General features: G+C 35.6%; 7 protein-coding genes across 9 annotated transcripts; 5 read left to right on the top strand and 2 right to left on the bottom strand.

Annotated features, from left to right (window-relative positions):
- Positions 143-1244, bottom strand: LOC18600403. Its single transcript, XM_007030807.2, has one exon. It carries the CDS (start codon positions 1104-1106, stop codon positions 399-401), a length of 708 nt encoding a protein of 235 aa, XP_007030869.1. The 5' UTR covers positions 1107-1244; the 3' UTR covers positions 143-398.
- LOC18600402 lies at positions 2396-4584 on the top strand. The gene is made up of 7 exons (XM_007030805.2): positions 2396-2557; positions 3073-3167; positions 3340-3419; positions 3507-3562; positions 3692-3804; positions 4039-4100; positions 4207-4584. Exons 1-7 carry the CDS (start codon positions 2440-2442, stop codon positions 4508-4510), a joined length of 828 nt encoding a protein of 275 aa, XP_007030867.2. The 5' UTR covers positions 2396-2439; the 3' UTR covers positions 4511-4584.
- LOC18600401 (amidase 1) lies at positions 6410-10038 on the top strand. Of its 2 annotated transcripts, XM_018120624.1 has the most exons (10): positions 6560-6644; positions 6791-6838; positions 7220-7372; positions 7464-7588; positions 7675-7800; positions 8179-8361; positions 8688-8835; positions 8920-9088; positions 9296-9430; positions 9526-10038. In XM_018120624.1, the coding sequence occupies exons 3-10, from the start codon at positions 7308-7310 to the stop codon at positions 9667-9669; spliced, it is 1095 nt and encodes a 364-aa protein (XP_017976113.1). In that variant the 5' UTR covers positions 6560-6644; positions 6791-6838; positions 7220-7307; the 3' UTR covers positions 9670-10038. The 2 variants fall into 2 exon arrangements, with proteins under 2 accessions (XP_007030866.2, XP_017976113.1); XM_007030804.2 differs by lacking the exon at positions 6791-6838 and having other exon boundaries at positions 6410-6644.
- Positions 12261-15632, top strand: LOC18600400 (amidase 1). Of its 2 annotated transcripts, XM_007030803.2 has the most exons (9): positions 12261-12496; positions 12800-12952; positions 13057-13181; positions 13265-13390; positions 13694-13876; positions 14176-14323; positions 14455-14623; positions 14934-15068; positions 15208-15632. In XM_007030803.2, exons 1-9 carry the CDS (start codon positions 12390-12392, stop codon positions 15358-15360), a joined length of 1299 nt encoding a protein of 432 aa, XP_007030865.2. In that variant the 5' UTR covers positions 12261-12389; the 3' UTR covers positions 15361-15632. The 2 variants fall into 2 exon arrangements, with proteins under 2 accessions (XP_007030865.2, XP_017977922.1); XM_018122433.1 differs by lacking the exon at positions 12800-12952 and having other exon boundaries at positions 12281-12496.
- LOC18600399 (mevalonate kinase) lies at positions 17962-22027 on the top strand. The gene is made up of 5 exons (XM_018122354.1): positions 17962-18495; positions 19546-19789; positions 19870-20123; positions 20702-21115; positions 21505-22027. Exons 1-5 carry the CDS (start codon positions 18369-18371, stop codon positions 21621-21623), a joined length of 1158 nt encoding a protein of 385 aa, XP_017977843.1. The 5' UTR covers positions 17962-18368; the 3' UTR covers positions 21624-22027.
- Positions 22399-24303, bottom strand: LOC18600398 (glucose and ribitol dehydrogenase homolog 1). The gene is given in 4 exon segments (XM_018121258.1): positions 22399-23091; positions 23093-23215; positions 23350-23726; positions 24052-24303. Coding segments are annotated over 4 exon segments (870 nt in total). The 5' UTR covers positions 24178-24303; the 3' UTR covers positions 22399-22847.
- On the top strand, positions 24948-27054 carry LOC18600397 (uncharacterized GPI-anchored protein At5g19250). The gene is made up of 3 exons (XM_007030799.2): positions 24948-24969; positions 25234-25506; positions 26338-27054. Exons 1-3 carry the CDS (start codon positions 24948-24950, stop codon positions 26820-26822), a joined length of 780 nt encoding a protein of 259 aa, XP_007030861.2. The 3' UTR covers positions 26823-27054.

Genomic DNA, 27220 nt, shown 5'->3' with positions numbered 1-27220 from the left:
AATTATGGCCTTTATCAATTGTTCTTACTGCTCAAATTACCATTGTTGATCTATATAACAATATACCAGATGCATAGTCATGGTTTCAGAAATCAGTAAACTGCATAAAAAGTTTTAGGTGTTGCACAAGAAATGTTTGGACTTGGCAGTGCCCAAGAAAGGGAATAATGGTTTCATTTATAGCAAAGAAACAGCATGAGCATATTAGCCCCGAAAGAATCACACAGCTTGCTGTAGACCAGAAAACAGACGGAGTTTCATATTTCAAGTACCATTGCCTCATCTCAAGATATCATACGATGCTATAGCAGTCTAGAAATTGATGAAGAAACAGATCAATGTGGAATGACAAAACTGCAAAACTCAATTGAACAATTCTGGCATGGTAGTCTTTCCCCTTACAATGCCCATCTACCTCCTCTTTTACCTCTCCTTACATTCTCCACCATTGGAGAAGAAGAAGAAACCTTAGTTTGTTTAATCCATTTCATTGCTTCATTTCCCCTTAACCCCAATCCTACCAAAACTGCTACACAACAAAACCCAAAAATCCAATCTTTAAGCCCTCTTCTCCACTCCTTAATCAAAGCAATCAGGAAAAAGCCAAAACCCAAACCCCCAAAGAGCAATTCACTTCTTAACTCTTTTCCAAACAACAAACACAGAACACAAAACCCTAAAAACCCCAAGAATCCTAAAATTTTCTTCCAATTTGTTCTTCTTGTTCTTCTTCTCCATCCATTAAAGCTTCCTCCTTTAAAACCATTCAAAAACTCGAGTCCTCCTCCATCTGCACCAACCAAACTTTCGACGACCAGATCCAACGGTTGTGGTAAGATCTTGAGATTTGAAGCCAAAATTGAGATCAATTCAAGCACGAATTTCGTTGATCTTTCAGACCCATATCTCCTTCTGCTTTTTCTTGCACAAATAATTGGTTTTTGGATCTGGGTTTTATGTGAAAACAAACCAGAAGGGGTAAAAATTGGAGATTTTGACGAACAATTGAAACTTTGAAGAGAAAGAGTCGTTTCAAGAAACGGGTTGAAGATGAGATTGTTTTCCAAGTGAAGAAATTGAGGTTTGAATTGAAGGGTCTTCTGCATTGTTAGCTTCTGAGTTAGTTTTTGAACATGAATGGGTGGGAAAAGGAAAAGGAAACAGAAACAGACACTGTTCTGTACCTAAAACAAAATTGAAAAAGTGAACGTTGATCTTTCCTTTTTGAACTTTTTTGAGCCGAACAAGTTGTGGCGGATGAGCCGTTGAGTGATAAACACTCTTTTCTAGCCATAGACTTCATAACTGCTCGTTGCTAATCAAGATTGACACTAACGTCACTCATAAAAAAAAATGTTGAATCTCCAGTAAATATTTAAGTATTTTTATCATTTTCAATTTATGAGTCATATTTAATAGACAAAATCGTGTGAATAAATTGGTTCGGATTATAATATCTGATATCAAAATCAATTTTAGGAATTAATTATCGGTATTAGTGATGTGTTACTAAAGACAGTGAAAGGAAGTCACAGTATTGAGATATTAGCAATGTATCATTAAAGATAATAAAAATGATATATGAATCTCACAGTCGATGACTCAAACTGTGACATTTGATATCAAAGAGAATTCTAAGATTTGATATTAGAATAAGTTTTATGGTATTAGTGATGCCATTGAAGATAATGGAGGGGGTTTTGACTTTAGGGTATTAGTGATGCACAATTGAAGATAATAAAAGAGAGACATCAATCTCATAATAGATGGTGTGGATTGTGATATTTGGTATTAAAGTTGATTATGAATTTAGCATCAAAATTAACTTTGTGATATTAGTGATGGGTTACTCGTGACGTGTCACTAGTAATAGTAAAGGGGAGACATGAATCTTCATCGATTGTGTATTAAAATACGATTGAGTATTTAGGTGTTATACCTCTCATTTTTATAGTCACAAAGAGTAAACTGTCTCTCATTAGTTAATCATATTTCAAGAGCTTAATTTAATATAATAAAAAATTTATTTAAAAATTTAAAAATAATTTAAAAATTTTAAAATAATTTTAAAAATTTTTAAAAATATTATGTCATAAATTAACATGTACATTTTTAAATAAATTTGAATTTAAAAATTATTCATATTTTTTTATTTATTTATCTAATTAATTTTAATCATAAATTAATTTTAATTTATCAATAATAATAATAATAATACTTTTGATTTGCACGATCATAATTGGAAATGAATTAGAAGCAGCAAAGCCATGTTTAATTCCTCGAAGCCCAAAATTTTTATTGGGCCTAATTTTGTTCAAACCTGGCCCACTTCCCAAACAAATATTGGGCCTTATGGCCCGTCAATACCTGAAAAAACCACCTGTAAAACACAAAACCAGAGGGCTTCGGAGGAGCATAGGTAACCGTAGTGAAATCCCGATGAATCGTGAAGAAGATGCTAAACAAACCGGGTCTTGCCCTTCACAACAAGACTTCAACCCGTGTCCAATCTGCCTCGGGCCCTTGGTTCAGGAATCCTATCTCGACACATGTTTCCGTACGTTTCTCTTTCTCTCTCTCTGTTTATGTCTATGAAATTTGAATTCTTGGTCTTTTTGGTGAAATCATGCTTCAATTTTTATTTGGGTACTTTTATTTTTGTTTATTTATGAGTGCTGAATTAATAAAGTTGTGATTTTGGTTTAGTTTTCGGGGTTGGGTACTTAAGTATTTTGATATAGGAGGAACCCTTTAGGTAGAAATATTGAAAGCTGCTTACAGGTTTAGTCTTTGGTCTGGTGAAAGATAATAGATTGATAAAGAGAAAATTTTTAACATATTTCTATTTCAATTGAATGTAGATTTGGCAGAGCTTGGTGGATATTGAATAAAATTTGAAATTTATTGACTCGGGAAGACTGTTTATTGGCATTGTTTTTGGTTAAATGAAGAGCTTGCATATAATGTATGTTAAACTAGTAAATTATGTCGGCAGATATTTGGAAATGTAGGCTGCTTATCCTTGATTTGGTGGCAAAAATTTTGATTCACTGTTCTCAATCTGCGTGGCAGATAAGTTTTGTTACAATTGTATTGTGCATTGGAGTAGAGTGGTTGCTAGCAAGCGAACCTGCCCATCTTCCTCTGTGAAATGTCCTCTATGCAAGGTTTGTTTTCATTCAAAATATTCTTCTAACTTTTTCATGCCCCATACATTCATTTTGATGAATATTGGAGGACAAGAGGGTTGGTTGTTGATCTCCTCATCAATTGTGTTTAGACATGATATTCATGTAAAATTTTGTCTCTCATGCTGCTATGGTATGGGAAATTTTGCAGACTGAGAATTTTTCAGTAATCAGTGGGTTCGATGGAACTTGTTTTCAACAGCATTATATAAATCAAGATTTTGAGAATAGGTACTTATTCTATCTATTGGTTTTCTTAAGTTTCATTTCATATTGTTAGATGTCTTTATTTGGCCTACCTTTTATTGGTATTTGCAGATTCACCTTTTCAAAAGCACACAAGTATAGATTACAATGCTATTACAGTGAACCAGGTTTTTTACCATTTGTCATTTTGGTTAACTTTGTTTATTGATTTTTCTCTGTTCTTTGTTTGATTTTTCCTGGTAAAACCACTGCTTTTTATGTATATGAGTTTTTCAGTAAATTGTGTTTTCAACCAGGTATTGTAAATGACATATTTGATGTATTGCGATTTTGGAAATCTCGGAAGTATCTTCAGTCAAATGTGTGGCTCCATGGTTGGTTGAAAAGGGAACTTCAAACTTTAATGCAGGTCTTTGTGTTTTCCATGTATATTTACTTGCAAGTTTGGATATTCCAGAATAGTTATATTCTTTATTTATGTCAACATCTTTTTTGAACATTATGCATGATCAAAAATTTATCAAACAGAAATGCTTAGAAGAAGTATATCATCTGGCTGGGAATATGTTATGACTTGCGCTTACTGGGAAAATCATTTTTGCTCAACGAACTAAGTAAACTTCCTTTGACACTTAATTTGTAGGAGGAAGATGTTGACGTAGTTGTGCATCACATACATGGTGTGATTAATTCTTTCTTGAGAAGGTAATATTCATTACTTCCTACTCATTCAGTTGTATGAAGTGCAACTAGCTGGAAACCAATTCACTGGTTCAATCATTGGAGTCTCACCTGGTTTTGCTTTTTCCAGAATCGAACAGACCCATCTATTAAAGAAACCTGCTGAAGCAAAACAAGACAACTTCAGGACGGCTGTCTTTGATGCAGCAAAGCCATTTCTACTGGCAAGAACAGATCGATTTGTGAATGAGGTGGAGTTATTTCTTGCCTCGGGCTTGAACATTGATGCTTATGATGCAGTTTATATGCAACGCTTGGGTTGGAACACTCCAGGAGGAACCACCAGCACCAAGCCTGCAGAAGAACCTAGTCAACATGTAGGAGTGGTTCCATACTTGTATATCTTTGATATAGACTCTGATGGAGCTGAATGAAATTTCCATTTCTAATGTAAATAGATGTTGCAATTTTTTCTCATCAAGTAATATCCATGTAGATAATTCTTTGATGCTTTTGCTTCCTAACTTAAAAAAAAAAAAAAAAAGCAATCGAGCAACAGACACAGCACAATATTTCCACAAAAAATGATGCTGACAGGACACCTAACCTAGGACTGTATCTTGGAACAAACATTCCAAGTGGAACAGGTGAGCTTGCAGATAAGCCTATATGAACACAAACCGTTACTGCACGTTTGGTATGGGGAATAGTTATGCTATTCTCCTTCTATTCTCGATCTTTTTCTATACCTTTGTTTGGTATAAAATTGGGAGATGGAATAGCAATTTCGCAGGAATAAAAATTCCATCAAATAGGTTAAAAGTCAGTTTTATCCATTCATTTCTCTCTTTTCGATAATATCTATTTCATGTCTCGTGGAATAGCTTTCAAATATATAATGACCAAAATACTCCTTATAATTTTAAAATATTACAACCCTAGATTTATAAATATTTTTCCCATTTTTCTTTTTCTTTCTCTCTCTTCTCATGTTTTTTCCTCTCTCATTCTCTCTCTAATTGATACTCAACACCGGCAACGACAGCGACGGCAGCGAACGAATATGGTCTAAAATCGTCGATCTAGTCTTTTCCGACAACATTCAATCGAGATCCAGCCAGATCCCACTGAGGGCCAGATCTAGTCGCTGGAAGCACCGGATCTGGTGCTTCCCGACCAGATCCCACTGTTGGATCTAGCACTCTACAGCCAGATCCAGCCACGGGGAAGCGTCGATCTGGCGCCATAGTGGCTATATCAGGCCACATGGTGCACCAGATTGGCGTTTTGTTACACCGATCGTCTTTCCGGCGACCAGCCCATGAAAAAAAAAGAAGAGAAAAATAGAATAAAAAAATAAATTATTTGTAAAATTTAAAATATTAATATTTTATATATAATTTAAATATTATTAATATTAATATGATTAAAATATTAAAATATTAATATTTTAAACTATTAATATTTTATTAAAATTTGAAATCAAGGGAGAGACGGAGGTGAGAGAGAAAAATAATATTTTATAAAAATCGAGTTGTAATTTTTTAAACNATAAATAAAAATAAATTATTAATATTTTAATCAAAATAATATTAAATTATAAATAAAATATTATTAATTAAATATTAATAATTAAATTTATATTAAAATATTAATAATTTAAATTATATTAAATATTAATATTAATTATATTAAAATATTAATATTATAAATTATTAATTATAATATTTTTAATTAATTATAATTATTAATATTTAAAAAAATAAAATAAAAATAAATAATTATATATAATAAAGGATATTTTTATCTTTTTATTTTGTATTCTTTTCTTATTCTAAAGATATTGTTACCAATCAACACTATAATAAGTCATAATAATTATTTTTACTTTATTCCATTCATCATATCAAATTACATAATACTTATTCTATTTTATTTTCACGTAATAACTATTTTATTTCATTTTTATCTATCTCGTGAACTAAACGTGCCATCAATTCGTATCAATGATAAATCTTTGACATGGACTTGATGAAGCTTAAGGGAGTTCCATTCCAACATAAAAAGGTACTTGCACTGCCTTCAATTCAATCAAATATCCATAGTTTGCTGCTACCTTTGGTTCAATATCTGGCTGACTCAAAAGTCATCACATCATCACATCATCACATCACATTTGCTACTATTTATACCACTCGTGCAGATATTTCTTTAGAACAGTAAGTGAAAGGTAAATTCAGCAACTATAGTCTTAATTAGAAGTCAGCAAAGGAGAAAAGAGTCATTAGGGAAGGAATTGCATTACTGCTTGAGAACGATGCCAACAAGAAATCTAACATAAGACTAGGACTGGTAACAACACTGTTTTGTCTTGTAGCTGGGTTCTGTGCTTGAAATAAAAGGACATACAGATTAATGAGTCTACTACACACTTCAAACAAAGATAGCAGCAACAGCCATGGCAAAAAGCTTGGAGTTTGGAGCTTTCATGGAGAAATTTACTCTCCAACCAAGCCCTTCACTGCAGCAACTCCCTTTGAGTGGCCTCACTTTTGCTGTTAAAGACATGTTTGTCCCTCTCTATATACATTTACCTCTTAATGTTTCCTCAGTAACATCAATCTTTCTTATATTTGATGGATACATGACAATTAAAGCTTGTTTTTACTTATTTTTATGCATCTTAATGCTTGTATGCCTATTTTTGGTTTCAGATTATTGGGTTTATGATTTTATCACAGTCTACAAAAAAGCTTGTGTTAGTTAAGTTCATGCACCAAATTTTTATCTATGCCATACCTTCTTCTGTTTATATAGTGTTTAATTGTATATAGCCTTGAGCTGTATGATATTTCACCTGAATGTCTGCATCTGTCTCCAATCTCTAAGCTAACAAATCAATTTTCAGCTATACATATAATATATTATCTGTATTCTCCTGGAGACCTGATGTAATTTCTTTTTCAATTTCAGTCATTAGTTTTTTTCCTGTATTCTCTTATATACTCTGTGTGTTAGTATGCGTTTTCAAATCTTTGCAAGCTGACAAATCAATTTCTGCTTTTGATTATTGTACCTTGTATTTCCTGTTCTGCTATCCCAGTGTTTGAGGCTAATGAGTTTTATGTTTCGATTTGGAATAGATTTGACATAGAGGGATATGTCACTGGCTTTGGAAACCCTGACTGGGCCAGGACTCATTCAGCTGCCACAACAACAGCCCCGGCTGTGATGGACCTTTTAAAGGGAGGTGCAACTTGTCTTGGAAAAACCGTCATGGATGAAATGGCCTACTGGTCAGAGTTTTGATGGTAGATTGTGATGACTGCATATGCTTTCTTTTCATAATACTTGTCTGTTGAATATCTGTGTAAATCTTTTATTCAGTATGTATGGAGTAAATAAACATTACGGCACTCCCACAAATCCTTGTGCACCAGATAGGGTGCCTGGAGGATCTTCCAGTGGCTCTGCTGTTGCAGTAGGTGCAATGCTGGTAGATTTCTCCCTAGGTGAGTATTTTCCTTTTCAAATGCGTTGTTGTCTTTCTTTATTTAGCCTCCTCTTTGAAAACCAATTGTTTTGTTTTCTAACATAGGAACTGACACTGGAGCAAGTGTAAGAGTCCCAGCATCATATTGTGGAATTCTTGGATTTCGGCCTTCACTTGGTGCCATCTCTACTGTAGGAGTTGTTCCTATGTCACAGAGTTTCGATACTGTGGGTAAGGCCTAAATGTGAAGGCTTGGGGATGGCACCCTTTCGGAATCTCTTACCTTTCAGTGAAATTCATAAGAGAAATTATAATATTGATTATACAGTCAATGACGCTGCAATGTTCAGAAGCAGTTCAAAGTCCACAAGTTTATTAAGCAAACATATTATCTTGTGAACAATATTGTCCTTGGTTTTTGTTCTCTCTCAAGCATGTCCTTGGAGATTTTAGTACTAATAACTTTTATAAAGGAAAAAGAGTTTCCATATCTACATTTTCTGTGCTGCTAACCATTTTGGTGAGCTATAATACTTGAGGTCAGAACCAAAAAACTGTTAGAGCCCTTACTTTCATGGATCACTCTTTTGACCCCAAATTTTCATTTAGGATGGTTTGCTCGGGACCCTGTGATTTTAAACCGTGTTGGACGTGTTCTTCTGCATTTACCTGATGTGGATCCTATCAAACCAAATCAGATTATTATTGCTGAAGATTGTTTCCATCTATCTAGTGTTCCAAGTGATCGAACAGCTCAAATTCTTGTAAAGTCAATCAGGAAGCTCTTTGGAGGTAAGTGATTCAACCATAGGCTTCTGTAAACTTTGTTAACTACTTTGAAAGCTTGTTCTTTGGCTTGGCTTCAAATGATATAATATAGGATTTCTTTAGGCTTAGAGAGCATAAAGAACTGCATTTTTAAATCTGGGTTGTCTGTCAGAAAATGACTCATTAAAAATGTTTCTTTCAAGCATCTGATATGAAGATAGATCTTGTCCCGTTAAACATGCCATCTGATTCTTTGTATTTTGCTGCATTTGTGACCAACTTCACTTTGGTACTGAAATCAGGTTGCTTCTTAGTAAGTCAGACCTCACTTTATGTACTTGCAAGTGCAGGTCAATGTGTAAAGCATGTAATCCTTGGTGACTATGTGAAGGACAAAGTGCCAAGTTTGCAGCATTTCATGGATAAGGAAAATGAAGACCAAGAGGATAATATACCATCCTTGGCAGCCCTTTCAAGTGCAATGCGATTACTTCAAAGGTGCAAAACATCTTTGAATCTTTTAATGATATAGTCTGCCTGCATGGTAATTTTCATATTATTCAGGATCGTGTATTACTGTAGGTATGAATTTAAGAATAACCATGCTGAATGGGTCACTAAAGTGAATCCAGATTTTGGTCCTGGAATCTCTGAGCGGATATGGGATGCCATTAAAGTAACAGGAGAAAACGTTGATGTCTGCCATTCTGTGAGGACCGAATTATGTGCTGCACTTACTGACCTGCTTGGGGTACTCTCTCTGTTACTTGCATTGCAAATGTTTGCTAGTCTGCTGATTCAAATAAAGCTCTCTTAAACTAACCCTGGCTATATTCTTGTGGATGACTGATGCATGATTATAGAAAAGCTATGACCTAGTTACTAGGAAAACAAAAAAGGAAAATTCATAGTAAGATATTCATTCTTATAAATCACTCTACTTATATGTACTCTTTAGGATCATGGCATCCTAGCTCTCCCAACAACTCCAGGGGAACCACCAAAAGTGCAAGCAAATCCATCCACATTGGATTTGTTTTTCTCCAAGCCTTTTAGCTTGTTGTCCATTGCTGGGGTGTCTGGATTCTGTCAGGTTCAATCTTGAAAATCCTACAAGTTGTTGTTCTTTTTTTTTTCCCCTTTTTCTGGATAGGGATTCTGAAATGTGTTAGTATCTGTTCTATGCAGGTCAGCATACCTCTAGGGATGTATCATAATGTTCCCGTGGCAATTTCCCTAGCGGCAAAACACGGTTCAGATGCATTCCTGCTCAATCTTGTTGAGACTTTATATGACACCCTCAAAGAACAAATCGAACTGCTGACAGAATAAATTGCTTATGTCAGTCTGTCTTTCATTTCAAATTAACTTTAAAGGTTTTATGAAGGCCTCTGTTACATTCTGCAGTAACTACCATAGGGGTTAATTACTGTATCACAAAATGCGGAAGCATGAGACATGGGACACAGTCTGGAGGCATGAATTTCCACGATTCCTATTTCTAGATCCCCTTCCATGGACAATGTAGAATCCAGAGTTAATTGTAAAACATATAAGAACATAATTGCTGCTCAGTTTGTATAATGTATCGATTAACTACAGACACTGATGTCAGCTATTGTCTTCGATACCATACCAGTTGGCGTTGATATCTTCACACTTTTGTTTCTTCTTATAATGTTTTTGGTATCTTTGCCTGTTGATAGTGAGATTCTTAAGAGCTTTATTGTATGTAGATACTTGATTTTGGTTAATACTGTTACTCTAAAGAATTATGTTACAACATAATATTGTACAGAGAACAACTTAAACAAGTGAAGTGCTACTTCACGCAGAATAACTAGAACAAGTGAAGCGCTACTTCACGCAAAACAACTAAAACAAGTGAAGTACTATTTAAAGCAGAACAACTAGAATAAGTAAAGCACTACTCCATATGGAACAACTAATACAAGTATAATAGCTATTTCGAATAGAAAAACCACTTCACTTGGGTGACAGTGAAAGTAACTCGAAATAAGTGACAGAGTTCATGGGTTACTTTCATTTTGAGATGCTCTGAAGAGTTTAGTTTGGTGGTTCAGATATGGAGGTAGTTAAAAGGTCTTCCTCTTAACTTTTTCCTGAAGTACAAGTGTTTCACTCTCCTATCTTGTTCTTGTATATCTATTCTCATATACCTTTCTCTCTTGTACCTGTTCTTGTACAGCTTCTTCTCTTGTACTTATTCACGTATAGCTTCCTCCCCTATGCCCATTCACGTACAACATTTCTCTATCAGCTCTTACTCGAGAACAAGTCTCAATAAATATAAACAGTCACATAATAAATTTCTAACCGTTACTCAATATTAACTCTTAGTAACGGTTACCTAACATTAAATTTCTCCTTAATGGTACCATTCATTACATATATTAAAACCTTTTCTTGTAACCGTTACTTCTGACACTATATATATAAAGCCTTCACAATTCAAAAGGGGAACTTTCTCTTTCACTTTCAAAATTACCCGACTCTGACTCAAAACTTTTCTTTTTAGCTTATTTTTATTTAGAACACTTATTCTTTTCCACCTGTCACAACATTTAGTACTTCAGGAACTACTTCAATCTTCATCTCCTTTACCTCCGATACATCCCTTACGTGTTTGCAACACTTTCTCTTCTTATTACAAAAACCCTTTTACGTTTTTTTTTCTCATTCACTTTCAGAATTACCTGACTCTGACTCAAAGTTTTTTTCTTATTCTCTTCCACCTGCCACAACATTTAGTACTTCAGGAACTGCTCTAATCTTCCTCTCCGTCACCTCCAGTACATCCCTTACTTGTTTGCAACGCTTCCTCTTCTTATTACAAGAACCCCTTTTACATTTTTTTTCTATTTCACTTTCAGAATTACCAGACTCTGACTCAAAGCTTTTCTCTCTAACCTATTTTCATTTAGAACACCTATTTTTTTTTTATTCTCTTCCACCTGTCACAACATTTAGTACTTCAAGAACTGCTCCAATCTTCCTCTCCGACACCTCCGATACATCCCTTACTTGTTTGCAACGCTTCCTCTTCTTATTACAAGAACCCCCTTTACATTATGCAATCACTTAAGCTCAACCAACCAAGCTATGCACAGCTCCCGATTTTCCTTATATTTACCTCTGACATTCAAGCACTAGAGTTCTCATCCACTAATAAAGACACTTGGATGGAAAAAGAAGATTTAAAGGGTGCAGTCGTTGATGCAGCTAAGCCATTTTTCTACAAGCAAGAACAGACTGATTCGTGAATAAGTTAGAATTGTTTCTTGCCATCAATTAGAATATTGAAGCCTACGGTGCAATGATGCAATGCTTTGGTTGGAACACTCCCAGAGAAACCAATGAACCTGAAGAAGAAGAACCTAAATTCTAGCACTGAGCTGTATCTCCATGATTTGTTATCTTTGATAAAAAAACTCGAGTTAAGGGTGCTCCAAGGCCAGTGCAGCACACTTCCACATTGCTAAGTTTGGAAAGGGTCAAATTATGCAACATTATCCTTTGTAAGCCTTGCTTTATATGATATAAATAAGAATGCTATGATACATTATGACTAGCAATGAAAAACCATTTCTTAAAAGAAAAAAAAAGTAGTGTAAAACCATGCACAATCATCTTACAATTTTTCTGAACAATATGATTATGACACTCAGCATGAAACTAAGGATCAATCTGAGTTAAGGCTATGGTTTATTCACAATTTCAGGGTAACTCAGTGACTATGGCTTCTATAATCTGTTTCCGAACCTTTCATAACCGCCAAGACTTGGTCCAACCAAACTACAGAAACACATCTTTACCATTGTTTAACTGTCAAAAGCCAACTACCCTACTACATAGGAAACAAAAGGGTAGAAGAGTCATCACACAGAAACCACATTTTGAGAAATGCTGATGTGTTGACAAGGCAACCTAAGATGGAACGTTTTATCTTCAAACTGGCAGTTCTTGCCTCGGCAACCTTACTTCTCTGACTGTGAAATACTTGAGAACGTGCAGAAAGAACAGTTACAGACATGGCAAAAAGCTTCGAGTACGGAGCCTTCATGGAGAAATTTATTCTCCAACCAAGTCCTTCTCAGCAACTTCCCCTCAATGGCCTCAGTTTTGCTGTTAAAGACATGTGAGTCATTCGTTTTTATAATCTTTTTAATGATATGTTTCCTGAATAATTCAAAGCATGCTCCTTGTTTTGATGGTCATATTGATGCTTGTATACCAATTTTTTGCCTTTTGAGTCTTCAATTTTGTTGTATCTCTTAAAGCTTATTTGTCTAGCTAATTGTTTCTTATTGATTTGAATGTGAGTGTCTACAAGCTAAACATAAATCAATTTCAGCTTTTGAGTATTGGGTCCCCTTGTTTCTTCTTTTTCTGCTCTCTGGGTGCTTGAGACTACTTATTTTGAGTTAAAAATTGGAAACAGATTTGATGTGGATGGATATGTCACTGGGTTTGGAAACCCTGACTGGAAAAGGACTCATTCAGCTGCCATATCAGCAGCACCGGCTGTGCTGGATGTCTTGAGGGCAGGAGCCACTTGTGTTGGCAAGACTGTCATGGATGAAATGGCATATTGGTTAAGAGCTTCTAGTTCTTTTTCTTTTTTACCGCATTAAAATTTCTTTTCATAATTTCACCATATTAGCTGGCTATATGTGAATAACTGTTTCCTTTTTTCAGTATCAATGGGGAAAATATACACTATGGCACTCCCACGAATCCATGTGCACCAGATAGAGTACCTGGAGGATCTTCCAGCGGCTCTGCTGTTGCAGTAGGTGCAAGGCTCGTGGACTTCTCCCTAGGTGTTTATTCCTTCTTAAATATGGACTGTGTTCCTTGGTTTTTCCTCAAGTTTTCATTTGAGTGATTTTTGTCTCTAACATAGGAACTGACACCGGAGGAAGTGTGAGAGTTCCTGCATCATATTGTGGGATTCTTGGGTTTCGGCCTTCACATGATGCTGTCTCTACTTCTGGAGTTATTCCTATGGCACAGAGTTTTGATACTGTGGGTAAGGAGGAAATCTGATGGCACCATCTCAATGTCTGTGTCTTTCAGAGAAATGCATAAGAGAAATTTTAGTTCTGATAAACTACACAAGTACATCTGAAAAGCCTAATTTGAAGTTTTGGTTAATTTTGACAAAAAATGTAGTTTTTTCACCATAAAAGATTTGTTGCTCTGAACTACTCCTTGCAATATTTTCATGTACTTATCTAGTTAAACTGTTTTACTAAACATAGGGTTAGATCTGTGCAATTTATAGTGCTTCTTGATTTGATGAGTCATTCTTCTAACATCAGTTCTCATCTAGGATGGTTTGCTAGGGATCCTGTAGTTCTGAATAAGGTTGGACGTGTCCTGCTGCACTTACCTAATGTGGATCCTGTCAGACCTAGTCAGATTATTATACCAGAAGATTGTTTCAGCTTGTCAAGCATTCCAAATGATCGAACAACTCAAGTTCTTGTAAAATCAGTGGAGAAGCTCTTTGGAGGTAATAATCAAACTATTGGCTTCTGTTATTGGTGAAGTTCAATAAGTAGACTTGTGAAAAGTCATTTATGGCATGGAGATAATGGAATTTGTTCAGGCTTAGAAGGCACTGTGAATCACACAGAAAATTGTTCTCATTAAGTATATCTCCTTTGCACAAGTGATTATGGGACAGAACTTGGCTGATTAGAAATGGCATATGGAAGTATTTTTTTCACATTTCGTGTTCCAATTCATTTAAATACTGAAGCAGTTTGTTTTTTGGCATGTAAGATGTATTTTATCTATTTGCCAGTGCAGGTCAAATTCTAAAGCATGTAATTCTTGGAGACTATGTAAAGGAAAAAGTACCTAGTTTGCAGCATTTCATGAGTGGGGGGAATGAAGAACATTTCTATAACATACCATCCTTGGCAGCTCTTTCAAGTGCAATGCGATTGCTTCAAAGGTGCAAAGCGTCATGGAACTTTTACCTCATTCAGTCCACCTGAATGCTAATTCTCATATTGCTCAGGATCATGCTAGACGAAGAACCTTCTGAATATTGACGCCTGAACTTGATTTCTGTTTGAAGCATAGGTATGAATTCAAGAACAACCATGCTGAATGGGTCACGACAGTGAATCCTAATTTAGGTCCAGGACTATCTGAGAGGATATGGGCTGCCATTAGAACACCAGAGGAAAACATTGATGTCTGCCACACTGTGCAGAATGAATTCCGTGCTGCTCTTACAGCTCTCCTTGAGGTACTTACTTTTTCTTGATAACTAGCCAAATATTCTTCTATTTACAGTTGTGATGATTAGGGAACTTACATATACATGGTTGCATCCATTTGTCTAAGCATCTGACATGGACTTCTAATAAACTTTCATGTGGTGGACTGCTCATTTGAGATAAACATGCTAATGTTTCTGATTTGGAAGGAAGACAGATAGATACAGGAATAGGATTTTCTTAACTCCATTGGTTCAATATTCCTTTTAAGCTAGCCTTTCAGTTAATCGAAATGAGAAAAAAGAGATGCCTTCATGTAGTGAAATATATACTTTGCAGGATAAAGGCATCCTTGCTCTGCCTACTATTCCAGGGGATCCACCAAAACTACAATCAAATCCAGCGACACTGGAAGTATTTCGTGCTAGAGCTTTTAGTTTGCTATCCATTGCTGGAGTATCTGGATTTTGTCAGGTTCTCTTTCTCTCTCACTGCACCCACTCCCCCCAACATTCACACACAAAACAAAACAAATGACCCTGAATATCTCCCACTTTCTACTTGTTTTTCTTTAGAAACTTCTTACATCTTCAAAGACTCATCCTGTCCACAGGTCAGCATTCCACTGGGGATGCATAATGATCTTCCTGTGTCAATCTCTTTGGTGGCAAAACATGGTTCAGATGCTTTTCTGCTTAATCTAGTTGAGACACTATATGACACCATCAAAGAAGAAGTTGGAATTGCTGAGAGAACAAGTAACTGAATTAACTACACTAATCTTCAATTCAAAGTCTTAAGTTTTATGCTGTATCAAGATCAGATCAGGCATGACTATCTTGCCCAATTCAGATCAGTGCATTTGGCAATAACTACCATCATCAGTCATGTATGTTCAACTATTTCTTCTTTCCTTTCCACTCTCTCTCTCTCTCTCTCTGTCTCTCTCTGCTACAAATGTACAATTGCAGCAACATTGGCAGCAAGCTAAGGCCAAAAGCCATAAATTCAATCATAACATAGTCTGTCAGTATTCAACCCTCCAGCTTTGGCATTACGTTTGGTTGCATCAGTTGAAAGATATAAGAACTAAGATTCAATCTCAACCAAACTAGGCCTCGGTTTTGATTACATAATGAGAGATAATCATTTCTCATTTCGAACTTCGAATTCGAGACATCCAAGTCAAAAATCCCGAAGTTTAACTGTATCATCCATGTCAATGCTTTGGACCAACATACAAGGATTTCAAGCAACACAAAATAGACTAAATGAGTTTTTGCAGATAGTCATCCATGGCTGAAGTTTTCAGTGAGTCAGCACCATTTAAAGTAAAATCCATGCAAAGAGGGAAGGAAAAGCCAAAAATCAGGTAAAATTCCTGCAGAGAGCAGAATGTTTTGACTGGACCAAACATAAAAAATATATATTTATGTTAAAAGTCAACAGCTTTTCACTTGTTGCACCACACTCAATTCATTATTCACGTGTTATTGAAAAAATAAATCCGATAATTTTGAACAAAATCCGTTAACACGAGAATAATACAGAATTAAACAAGATTATAATTTAAAGTTATTAAATTTTGTATTTTAAACGGGTCAAATTTGTTTAACTTATGTTTAATTAATCGTATTATTATATTGATTTGTACAATATAATTTGTTTAATTTATTTATAATACTCATTTAAATAAGTTAATTGTTTTAATTATACTTAAATGAATTCGTTAGATTATAATTGTATTATATCATATAAAATTATATCTTATTTGTTTAATAAACGTGTTAATTATATCAGATTGTGTAAAATCTTAATCTGTTTAATTAATCATGTTGTATTTATATTTAATCATATAATAAAAAATATCTAATCTAAACATGATATAATTACGTGAGAATAACACTAATTTTCAAATATATTAAATAATGAAGTTATTAATGTTAGGCTCAAGTCATAATCAAGCGGCAACTTGTAGTTAAGAGAAATGGGTCAAATCAATATCCAACATTAAACATAAAAATTTAATGCTTTTGCTTTGCTTTTCATGACTTAAAAAAAAATCTGCCTAAGTTATTTTTAACAGATAAAATAAAAAATATATATAAATATAAAAATTGTCCCTCTGCTTTTTAAAAATTTAGTAGTCAACAAGGAAGGGAATTTTCTATTATAAAATAAAACTTATAAAAATTTATTTAATTCCCAAATAAATTAGTTTTATGAAATAGAAAAAATAGAAATAAAAAAAAAAGGTTGGTAGCCCTTTTGTCAGTCTCAACTTTCAGCATTGAATCCTGTTCAAAATTGGACTTGGACTAAGTTTGTTTCATGGGCTGTTGACTTAAATAAATTTTAATGAACTGGCCCACATTGAGGAGCACATCCCAAGCGCTTTCCAGACGCTTGCAGTACACAGCCCATATGAATATTAAAAAAATCAATTAAACTCAATTATTTGAATTAAAAATATATATATTTACCTATTATTCAACCAAACATTAATATTTCCAGAAAAGAAACTATAAATTTTCCTCTTAGATACCATATAAAAATTATGGATAAAATAAGGTATTAAATTTGTTGTAAAGTTATATGAAAAAGTATATCTTTATTTTTCTATTTTAAAAAAATTAAATTATTTTCCTTATAAGTGTTCATTGTCCATTTTTATCCATTCTTATCTAATTTTTCACCCTTGCCTTAGTTGTCTGTATATTTCTTTTTTTTTTTAACTAATTTAAAATATATCAAAGATTTTATTATCAAAAGAATTATTTAAATTTTGATCACGGATCGATCAAATCATTAAGTAAAGAATTTGATATAAATGCGTATCGATCAAATCATTGAACAAGTTTTATTTAAGAATAATTAGTTAATCTCGTTACAAGATGTTTTTCATAATAACTGTTAAACGGTTTGGATAAACAAATAAATAAACTATTAAACTTAATTATATTGAGATAAAGGTTTAATGACATGAATGAATTATATAAAGTAACCATTACATGGTAAATTAAAAATTCACGAGTTTAAGTGAGTTCTTTTCTTAAACATTTCATTAAAAGGTGATATATAAAAATGAAAAATTTATAACTGCGCGTGGGATAAGTTTGTTATAATAATATCTGACAATAACATTATAATTATAATTTTTAAATTATATTATTATTAAATATATAATAAAAATAATAAAATATTAAAATTATTTTAAAAAATAAAAACAAAGATAAGAACAAAAGACCTCTTTAGATGTCAAGTGAGCATAGCAAAAGAGGAAAAAAATCTCTTATTATGGCAATTTAAAAACTAATAAAACATATTTCCAAATTATCCATTGAGTGCCACGCGTCGGCAAGTCGCGTGGGTTTGCTGCAATCTCAAGTTATAAAATAGGGATGTACAAACAAACAAGAACAGGAACCTAGGCTGGTTTGATTGGCGCGGAAAGTACAATTTCTTCCTGAGCTCCTCAGCCTCCTTTCGCCATCAAATCTCCTTATTCCCCCCTTCGATCCTCCGCCGTCGGCGGTGGCGTTACCTTGACAGCCTCCGAGGCAAGCCCACGGCCTTCACTAGCTCCCCTGTTTCCCCCCTTCAATATCTGATCCAACCTTTGACGCCAACAACTTCATTTTCACTTCCAAATTGTGAATCAAAATCTCTTGTCTTCGAAAAGGAGTTGCTTTTGACAAAACCCCATATTTGTCATCAACTAAAACGCTCAAACTTAACATTTTGAATTAAAAGGAAAAAGAAAGCACTAGGAAAATGGAGGTAACGGCTAGAGCTCCAGGGAAAATCATACTCGCTGGTGAACATGCAGTGGTTCATGGATATACTGCTGTTGCTTCATCCATTGATCTCTACACTGTTGCCACTCTTCGTCTTCGTCCTGGTATGTCTTTCTTTCTCTCTTTTTTTTTAATTGTTTTTATTTATTTATAGGTTATGTTAGTTTTGATCTTGTTTTTTTTGTGTTTTGATACTGTTTTTGGTATTTTCCGGTTGGATTGGATTAGATGAAGTTTTGTTTTGAGTTGAGTTGTTTTTAGATTGTGTAAAATGTTGATTGGCAGATACCCTTTTGAGATATTGTGAAGTATTACTCTGGTTTTACAAGGTTTTGCTTTTTTTATGAATTTGTTGCCCATTCTTATTTGCTTTTGGTGTTTTATTGGTTTAATGTGATGTTATATTGAGTTGGGGTTATTTTTGAATTGTGTTAAATGCTGACTGGAAGATTCCCTTTTGAGATCATATGAAGCTTTATTGTGCTTCTTCAAATTTTGGTGCTCATAATTTTTGTCTAAGTTTTTTTTTTTTTTTTTCAGATGTGTTCTTTTAAAATTGCATGAAATAGTGATTGGAGACAACCTTTTGGGATTATGTCTAGATATGTTTATTTATTCATTTATTTATTTATTTTGTAGACTTTGGTTTGAATTTGTTTGTTGGTTATTGTTATCTTTGTGCAAGCTAAGTATGTGAATCCGATTGAGCTGATTAGGTTTGCTTTTAAATAAGGGCCTGGTAACTCAGATTGGATAAATTTGTAGGGATGCAGATTGTTGGATTGGGGCTTGTCAGTTTTGCTTATTTAAGATGGTTCTAATATTATCTACAATCATAGTTATATCTCTATAATTACATTCTATCAAGCTTTGTTTGGTCGAAGTATCCTATCTGTACGTTCCTTAGTGTTACATGAAATTAGTGACTTTATAATGAAAATTTTGATTTTCTCATAACTGCTCTTGATCAACCAATCCGATTAGGTAAGGACATTAATGGATCAATCTAACTTGGTTTCTTTATGCTATAATCTTTGGCAAGAATTGTAACTTTGCTTTGCAATCTAATAGTAATTATTTTTCTTGAAACTGCTTGGTGATGAAGGGATCTCCCTTGACTTTATTTCATTTTATCGTGTTTGCTCTTTCCATAGACGGTGAAGATACAATAAATCTTCAGCTCAAGGATGTTGGATTAGACTTTTCATGGCCAATCCAAAAAATCAAAGAAGTGGTAGCGCACTTAGGATCTCCATTTTCTTCAACACCCACATCATGCTCACTGGAGATCATCAAATCTCTCACTGCTCTAGTTGATGAGCAAAGTTTCCCCGAGGCAAGGATTGGACTTGCTTCTGGGGTTTGTGCGTTTCTTTGGTTGTACACCTCTATCTTAGGGTATGTATGCAGTTTGGTTTTTCTAACTAGCTTTTTCCTTTTGATGGTCTAGTTTCTGACTTAGTGACTGCATGAATCAGGTTTAAGCCAGCCACAGTTATTGTTACTTCTCAGCTTCCAGTGGGTGCTGGCCTTGGTTCATCAGCTGCGTATTGTGTTACACTTTCAGCAGCTCTGCTAGCTTTTTCAGATTCTGTGAAAGTGGACATGAGCCAAAAAGGATGGTTTATATTTGAGGAGGCTGAGGTTGAATTGTTGAATAAATGGGCTTTCGAAGGGGAGAAAATAATTCATGGAAAGCCCTCTGGAGTTGACAACTCAGTCAGCACATTTGGTATGCAACTTGTTCAAATAGAGTAAAAAATACTTGTTCTTTCCTTCAAATTCTTTTAACCATTAAATTTATTTTCCCCCTTATCTGTGCATCACTACCCCAGACTGGCTAGGATTGGAATAAAATGGAGTTTTAGAACCAATTTGGTAGCATCAGAAATCCAAAAGGAGGGTTGGACATAGTAAAGACTCATTGTAGTAGCCTAAGAAAGGACTTATGTTATTAACATAAACAACCTATTTCCCAAACAAGTGATAATGATTTCGTAATTTCCCTCATAACAGGCTAATGTTTTAAATTAAATTGTGGATGTTATATTATCATAAAATAGGCACCCTGTTTCAACCAACTCCCAACTTTTCTAATGATTTTCCTTATGATCTTTCTTCTCCATACATCTAATTTACCCCCTGCTACAATTCAATGAACAAGGCTGGAAAGCATCATTGTTTGTCATTTTACTTCAATATGGGTTCATGTATCCTCAATCTCATTTGAAGGTTATCTTGTTACCTCATAAATGCAAATTGGTTTATCCATATCTATGTGGTTAATTAAGTTATCATTTCATGAAACAGGCAACATGATAAAATTCAAGTCAGGTAGTATGACCCGTATCGATTCCAATATGCCATTGAGAATGCTTATTACCAACACAAAAGTTGGGAGGGATACAAAGGCATTGGTTGCCAATGTTTCATCAAGGAAATCAAAGCATCCTGAGGTCATGGGCTCTGTGTTAAATGCCATTGAATTTATCAGCGAGGAATGGTCTAACATTATCCAGTCGCATGCTCTAGATGATCTATCTTTAGCCGCAAATGAAGAGAGGCTAATAGAGTTAATGGAAATGAATCAGGGTTTGCTCCTATCTATAGGTGTCAGCCATGCTGCTATAGAAACTGTTCTTCAGACAACAATGAAGTATAAGCTAGCTTCCAAGCTGACGGGAGCCGGTGGTGGAGGCTGTGTGCTAACATTTTTACCAATCCGTATCCTCTTTCTTATCTCTTTAATTTGTTTATTTATACCTGTGCCTATAATCTTTTCTGTCTTTTTTATATTTACATTATGAAACCTACCATGTAAGGCTTGCATGCAGTATAATCCTTTCCCTTGCCTCTCCCTGCCCTTTGAAATGAGTTTATTTTTTTGCTCATCTCTGTCTCTTATCTTGTTTTAAATGTGAAGGGGCAAAGGCTTTTAGAATAAGATAGGCTTCAATGAGATACTGCATTTTTGTGTGTCTTTTTTGATTCCCATAAGTCAGATTACTTCATTTTGTTAACAGTTTGATTGTCCATTTCGCCGATGGTCATATTCATTATTACTTTCTTGAATCTCGTATTCTTTCACCTGTTCCCTTGACAACATGAATCAGAGCTATCAGAAGCAATTGTTGATAAAGTAGTGGGGGAGCTAGAATCATTTGGGTTTCAGTGTTTTGCAGCCGGGATTGGTGGGAAAGGAGTTCAAATTTCCTTTGACAGTTCTTCCTGATTGCCCTCCCCATGTCTTAGTGAGATCTTTCTTCGAATAACAACACTAAGCAGATTGTACAATGTTGTAGCTATTTCTGTTTCACCTCTGATTTGTGTGCAATTTTTGGATGAGCCAATCCCTATTTATCCAAAAAGAAGCAAACAGCTGCTACAGAAAACGACAATGGCCTCGCTGTGTCTGTTCACCTCTGTACATTAGTTGGTAGTGTTTTCTTCATTGTTTCCTAGTGTCCTGAACTTTAGTTTGCTTCTTCCCCTCTCCTGTTAAAGACTTGGGGATGCTAAAACTTTTTTTGTAGCAGGGTGACTGAAAAACTGTGAAAATTTGCATGAGCTTTGGTGTTGTCAGTTTGTTATCTTTGCTGTTGAAAGTTTACAAGCTAATGCGGTTTTTAGCCATTATTTCCCATTTCCATATTTCTGCTATAACTGATCTAAGTTTGTATTTGACATGTCATTATTCTAGATTTTTCCCCAGAGAGATGAACAAGAACAGTTGTTGCATTTGCATTTGACATGTCATACTTCCTATTTCCAATCCTTTCAGCTCTGGAATTACATGATTTCTACATTGAGATTGTTAAACTATTCTCCTCTGCAACTCCAACTTGCATTTCCTCAAATCAAACTCAACCCAACTTTCTTTGGATGCTACACTCAGAAATGGCAAGTTCCAGGCCAATTGATAATCTTCTTGGACAAATCCCTAAAAACTGATAACTTTTCTGTATGCAGCAAGTTTTTACCTGCCTCCATGGAGATCAAAGGTTTTTGTAGTGTCTATGAAAAACCCAATGCTGTCTGCCAAGAGTTTGTAACTGCGGAATGGAAATCAATGACAACCCTGTTTCTGCTTGTTGATAATTTTCATCCCAAACGAAGACAGACAAACCATGAAAAGAGTTCACCAGATATAAACACGTTTACACAAACAAAAACATCTATTTACTTCTGATATTGCTCCTGCTTAGTTCCATTATTACTTACTAGAGAGCCCAAGGACCATGGATGTTGCTCTACACACAAACAAAACAAACCCAACATTCTCATTTCAAAGCACACATTTAACTTAAGCGTTCAGGCTGCCTTGCCCAAAAGCTACTCACATTCGGAAATACAGATAAGGACTTTTTACCACTCTTACATGCAGCAAACGATAAAACACTGTTTATAAGGTAAAAGGCACTGAAAACAGAGAGCTTGGCTTAACCCCAGACCCATATCAAGCATTCACTATGGCACCACCATTTGGATGGAGGACTTGGCCACTTATGTAGGAGGAGCAGTGGTTGCAGGCAAGGAACACATAGGATGGTGCAACTTCGATAGGCTGGCCGGCTCTTTGCATAGGAACTTCGGATCCAAACTTGGAAGTCTCCTCTTCATCAAAGGATGCCGGAATCAGCGGAGTCCATATGGGCCCTGGTGCGACGCCATTGACACGTATTCCTCTTTTTACAAGTTGTAGTGAAAGCCACAATTGCACCCTTGGTTGCTGTGTAATCAAGTAGCTTATCATTCCCTTTGTATGCATTTATGGATGTAGTGTTTATTATGGAACTGCCTGCCTTCATGTGCTTCAAAGCATGCCTATCAACATCACATCACATCATCAATTACAGTTGTTATTGTAGCACAGTTTTTACTGATTTTCTAAAACTGGTAGTACATGGTATTCAATCAAAGATTGCCCTCAATTCTTTAGACAAAATTTGAAGCATTACCTGGTCAAGAAGAAGTAAGAAAAGATGTTAGTCCTGAACACCCTTTCAAGCCTCTCCTCATCAATCTCCTCCACACTGCTTGCCTTATACTGTTCAGCTGCATTATTAACCAGAATGTCAATCCGACCGTATGCGTTGACCACCTCATCAACAACTTTCTTGCAGTTCTCATCAAACCCCAAATCAGCAGCTATAGCCATAGGGTCCTTTGTGTCTGGCGTCATTTCCTTTTTCAGCATCTGCAGAGTGTCGTGTGCATCCTTGTCCTCCTGAGACTTCACATAGGTGAAGGCCACGGTTGCACCCTCTCTGATAAAGCAGTGGCAAACTGCTCGGCCAATCCCAGAATCACCTCCAGTAACTAAAGCCACCTTTCCCTGCAAAAGAGAAGAATTTTGTTCAAACATGCATGCATATATAGAGTATTTCCATAGGTAGAATACTTTCAAATTTTCAAGTTTAGAAATAACAGAAGGTTACTGATCAGACTTAGAAAGCAGTGAAGAAAATTCATTATGAGCTCCAACTATGAACATTTTGCTTGAAGCCAGATCCATTTTTGTGGTAGCATTTCATTGTAGTAATGCAAATGAAAAGCTGATCATCTATCTCATTGCACAATGATGGTGATCATAATTTTCAATAAATGCAAGAATGCAACTTGCATTAATGTGCTATTGATTTGTGTTTAGGAAACAATACTTGAAGCTTGTTAGAAGGCTTGCAGTCAGGGCTGGTGAACTGAGGGATAGGATTCATGACATGTTCTTTCCCAGGCTGTGTCGACTGTTTCTGAGGAGGAAACTGCTGCTGCCCACCAGAAGCCATTCTGATCTCAAACACTCTAACAGGTCTCGGTCTCCCTGGAAAATGAGTTTTCTCAACTCTAAGTTGGCTTTTGTTTGGACACCAAGAAACTACAATGGCTAAGGCTCTTCAGGAACCTAGTGAACGAGAAAACATATATATAGAGTGTAGGATTTGATTTATTCAGTGAACAGGAAAACTTGATGCAAAAGGCAAATATAATGAGCATTCAGGTGGACACGTAGACGTGGCAGCAGAAGTGTCCACGTGTCATGTCAGCCGCTTGCAGTGGACACGTCTGTGGAACCGGACGTTCTTGTTGACATGGGAACCCATGTGAAGTGCGGAGGTTCTAGCATGATCTTTGAAGTGAACTGGTCGGTTTTGATCTAAACTATGACAAATTAAATGGACTTGACCCTGAATTTTTTCTTTTGGATGAAACCTTCATTTAATCAGTAAAATGCAGGATACTGCTATTAGAATGAGAAAAGAAACATACAAAGACAGATATTATATACTTTTTTAGACAGATAATGTGTTATCAGAAAGTATGTATGGTCATTTTATTTTATTTTTAATGTAAGAGGAGAGAGTGGTATGGCTCGAATTTAGAATCTTTTGTTCTCAAGAAATTTGCTGGATTCTACTACAAACTTGAACTATAATTCAAAAAGAAAGACAAAGGAGAGGAAAAGGGGGGGGGGGGGGGGGGGGGGGGCGACGGAACATGGAGGGTTGCTATGAATACAAAGTGCACTATTCTTATGAAGGAATACATTACAGTTAAAATGAACTTTGATTCTTTAACAGGTAATAAGGTTATGAGAAAAATGGGATTCTTAGACTTCATTGCAAGTTTGCCTTTTACGACTGTCTTTTTTGTGAAACTAGAGCTGGATTATACTCAAATCTTCTAGCTTTTAACCCCAAAAAGTTCCTTAATTTTGCATTCAGGCCACCGGCCACGTGGGAGCCTTCTCAAGCCTCGACTGCCTTACATGTCAGTAAGGCACACGCTTTCTTCTTGAGTAACGAATCCATAAAGTGGCACCTGTAAACTGCTTGACATCCAAGGCAAATCATCAACAAAAAGGAGGGAGGAAGTATCCAATTCAAATACAAAGCTTATACCATACAAAAGTTTTGCAGTAGAGACCCTTTTCTTTTCTTGTTTACCTGCTTGCCATCCTGTGGTGTGTTCTCAGCCTTCCTCAGAAACAAAGATTTCGGATTGCTTTTCTCTCTTTGGAATTGTAGAAGCTTGCCATGGCCTCTATCAAACCTTCCCATCACTTCTTCTTTGTGGTTGTTCTTGCCATTTTCTTTCTCCTCCAGTGCTCAGTGATGGTACTCTATTATCTCTAGTCTCTCTCTCTTGGTTTGCATGAAACTGTGAAATGCTTGGGTTTGCATGTGTGTGTTTCAGGCCTTTTTAACCCTCTAAATTCTATTTTTCTTCATTTTTTTTCAGTGTTGCAGATACAGAAGTCTTAATTTAATTGCATGCAAACCAAACTATCAAATTTCCTACATTCTTTATCAGTTGATAGAGATTTGTTCAGTCCTTGTTTGGAGTTTACTCAGGAGTTGGCATGCATGCTGGATGAGTTTGTTTTCTTATGTTAGAAATGAAACATTCTTGTTGATTACAATGAAAACAGTAGGTCTTAGTTTCACCAACCTTTTACACTTTTGTGACCAGGGGGGCTCAACCAGATCTACGGCTGTAGGAAAAAAGCTGAACCTTTTTGTTGCCAGGTCTTTTTCCAGGCATTGGACAGGACACTTTGTCTGAGATCATCAACAGTTCCTGATATTTCCATAGAAGATCAGCATCTTGCTTTGATCTTTTTTACCTGTTTCCTTCCCTTCAAATTTGTTTCTTTAACCTTGTGGCTTTTGCTTGACATCACATTCCAATAATTCGACAACCATGGGTCTACTGACCATAGCTTATGTCCACCAAGCTGTTGGCTTAGTTGAGGTCTTATCATCAGTTATCAATCTTTCGACAGTTCAAGTTTTCATAGCCTTGAATTCGAATCTCTCCAGTCTTCATTTTGTTACTTGCATTACAAGTAGCATGGTGATTAGGGCAGATGAGCTTAATCTGCTGCACATTTCTCCTTATTCACTGATTGATAACCAAGTGATCGACTCTTTTTCCACCTTCTGCAGATGTGGAAGACCAACTTCTTGAAGGACTCAACAGTTTCAGGACATCGGTGAACCTCCCGTCATTCAGCAAGAACAAAAACGCACACTGTGCTGCCGAGCAAATTGCCGACGACCTGGAGGACCAGCCATGTTCGAACTCCAACAATGAGACTAGATTATCCGACCATCCAAATGCTATATCCAAGTGCCATATCGACCCCAACACCACAAGCGATGCAATCGTACTGCCCGTCTGCGTCCCGGACTTGGTACCAACCCTCGTTCTCACCAACTTCACACGCACCCATTTCTCCAAGTACATGAACGATTCCAGCCTCACCGGGATCGGGGTTAGTTCCCAGGACGATTGGATGGTGGTTGTCCTTGCCACCAACACTCCATCCGGGAGCCTTGCCAGTGGAGCTTGTTCTTGGCATGCAAAGGTTGGCCTAGGCCATTACTTGGTACTTTCCTTGTTGGGTTTGGTTCTTTGTCTTGTGCAATGAAAGTCCCTAAATCCTTATATGTTCTTCCCCATGTTGCTCGTGTTCTTCAGTTTGTGATTTTGTGTAAGTACATATTTGACATGATGTGTTCAACCTTGTTCATCCTGCTTATGACCTGTTTGGTTGCAAGGAATGATTATGGTTATGTTTGGTAATGACTATTCTTAGATAATGATCCTATAGTTGATATTGTCAAGATTTTCAATAATCTTGGACAATTCAATTCTTTTCATATTTGGGTTATTTTTATTTTATTCTATTTATTTTTGGGTTGGGAATTTAATGTCATTTTTAATTTAAGAAACAAATACTAGTAAATTTTTAATAATACATTCAATTAGTCATATCAAGAGAAAAATCATGGAAAGAAGCATCCTAATCATCATAAAAAGACTAAA

This window comes from Theobroma cacao, chromosome 5 (assembly GCF_000208745.1).
Source record: "Theobroma cacao cultivar B97-61/B2 chromosome 5, Criollo_cocoa_genome_V2, whole genome shotgun sequence".
NCBI classification, from domain to species: Eukaryota; Viridiplantae; Streptophyta; class Magnoliopsida; order Malvales; family Malvaceae; genus Theobroma; species Theobroma cacao.
Note: the sequence above shows the minus strand (reverse complement) of the source record. Positions and strands in the feature narration are given on the sequence as shown.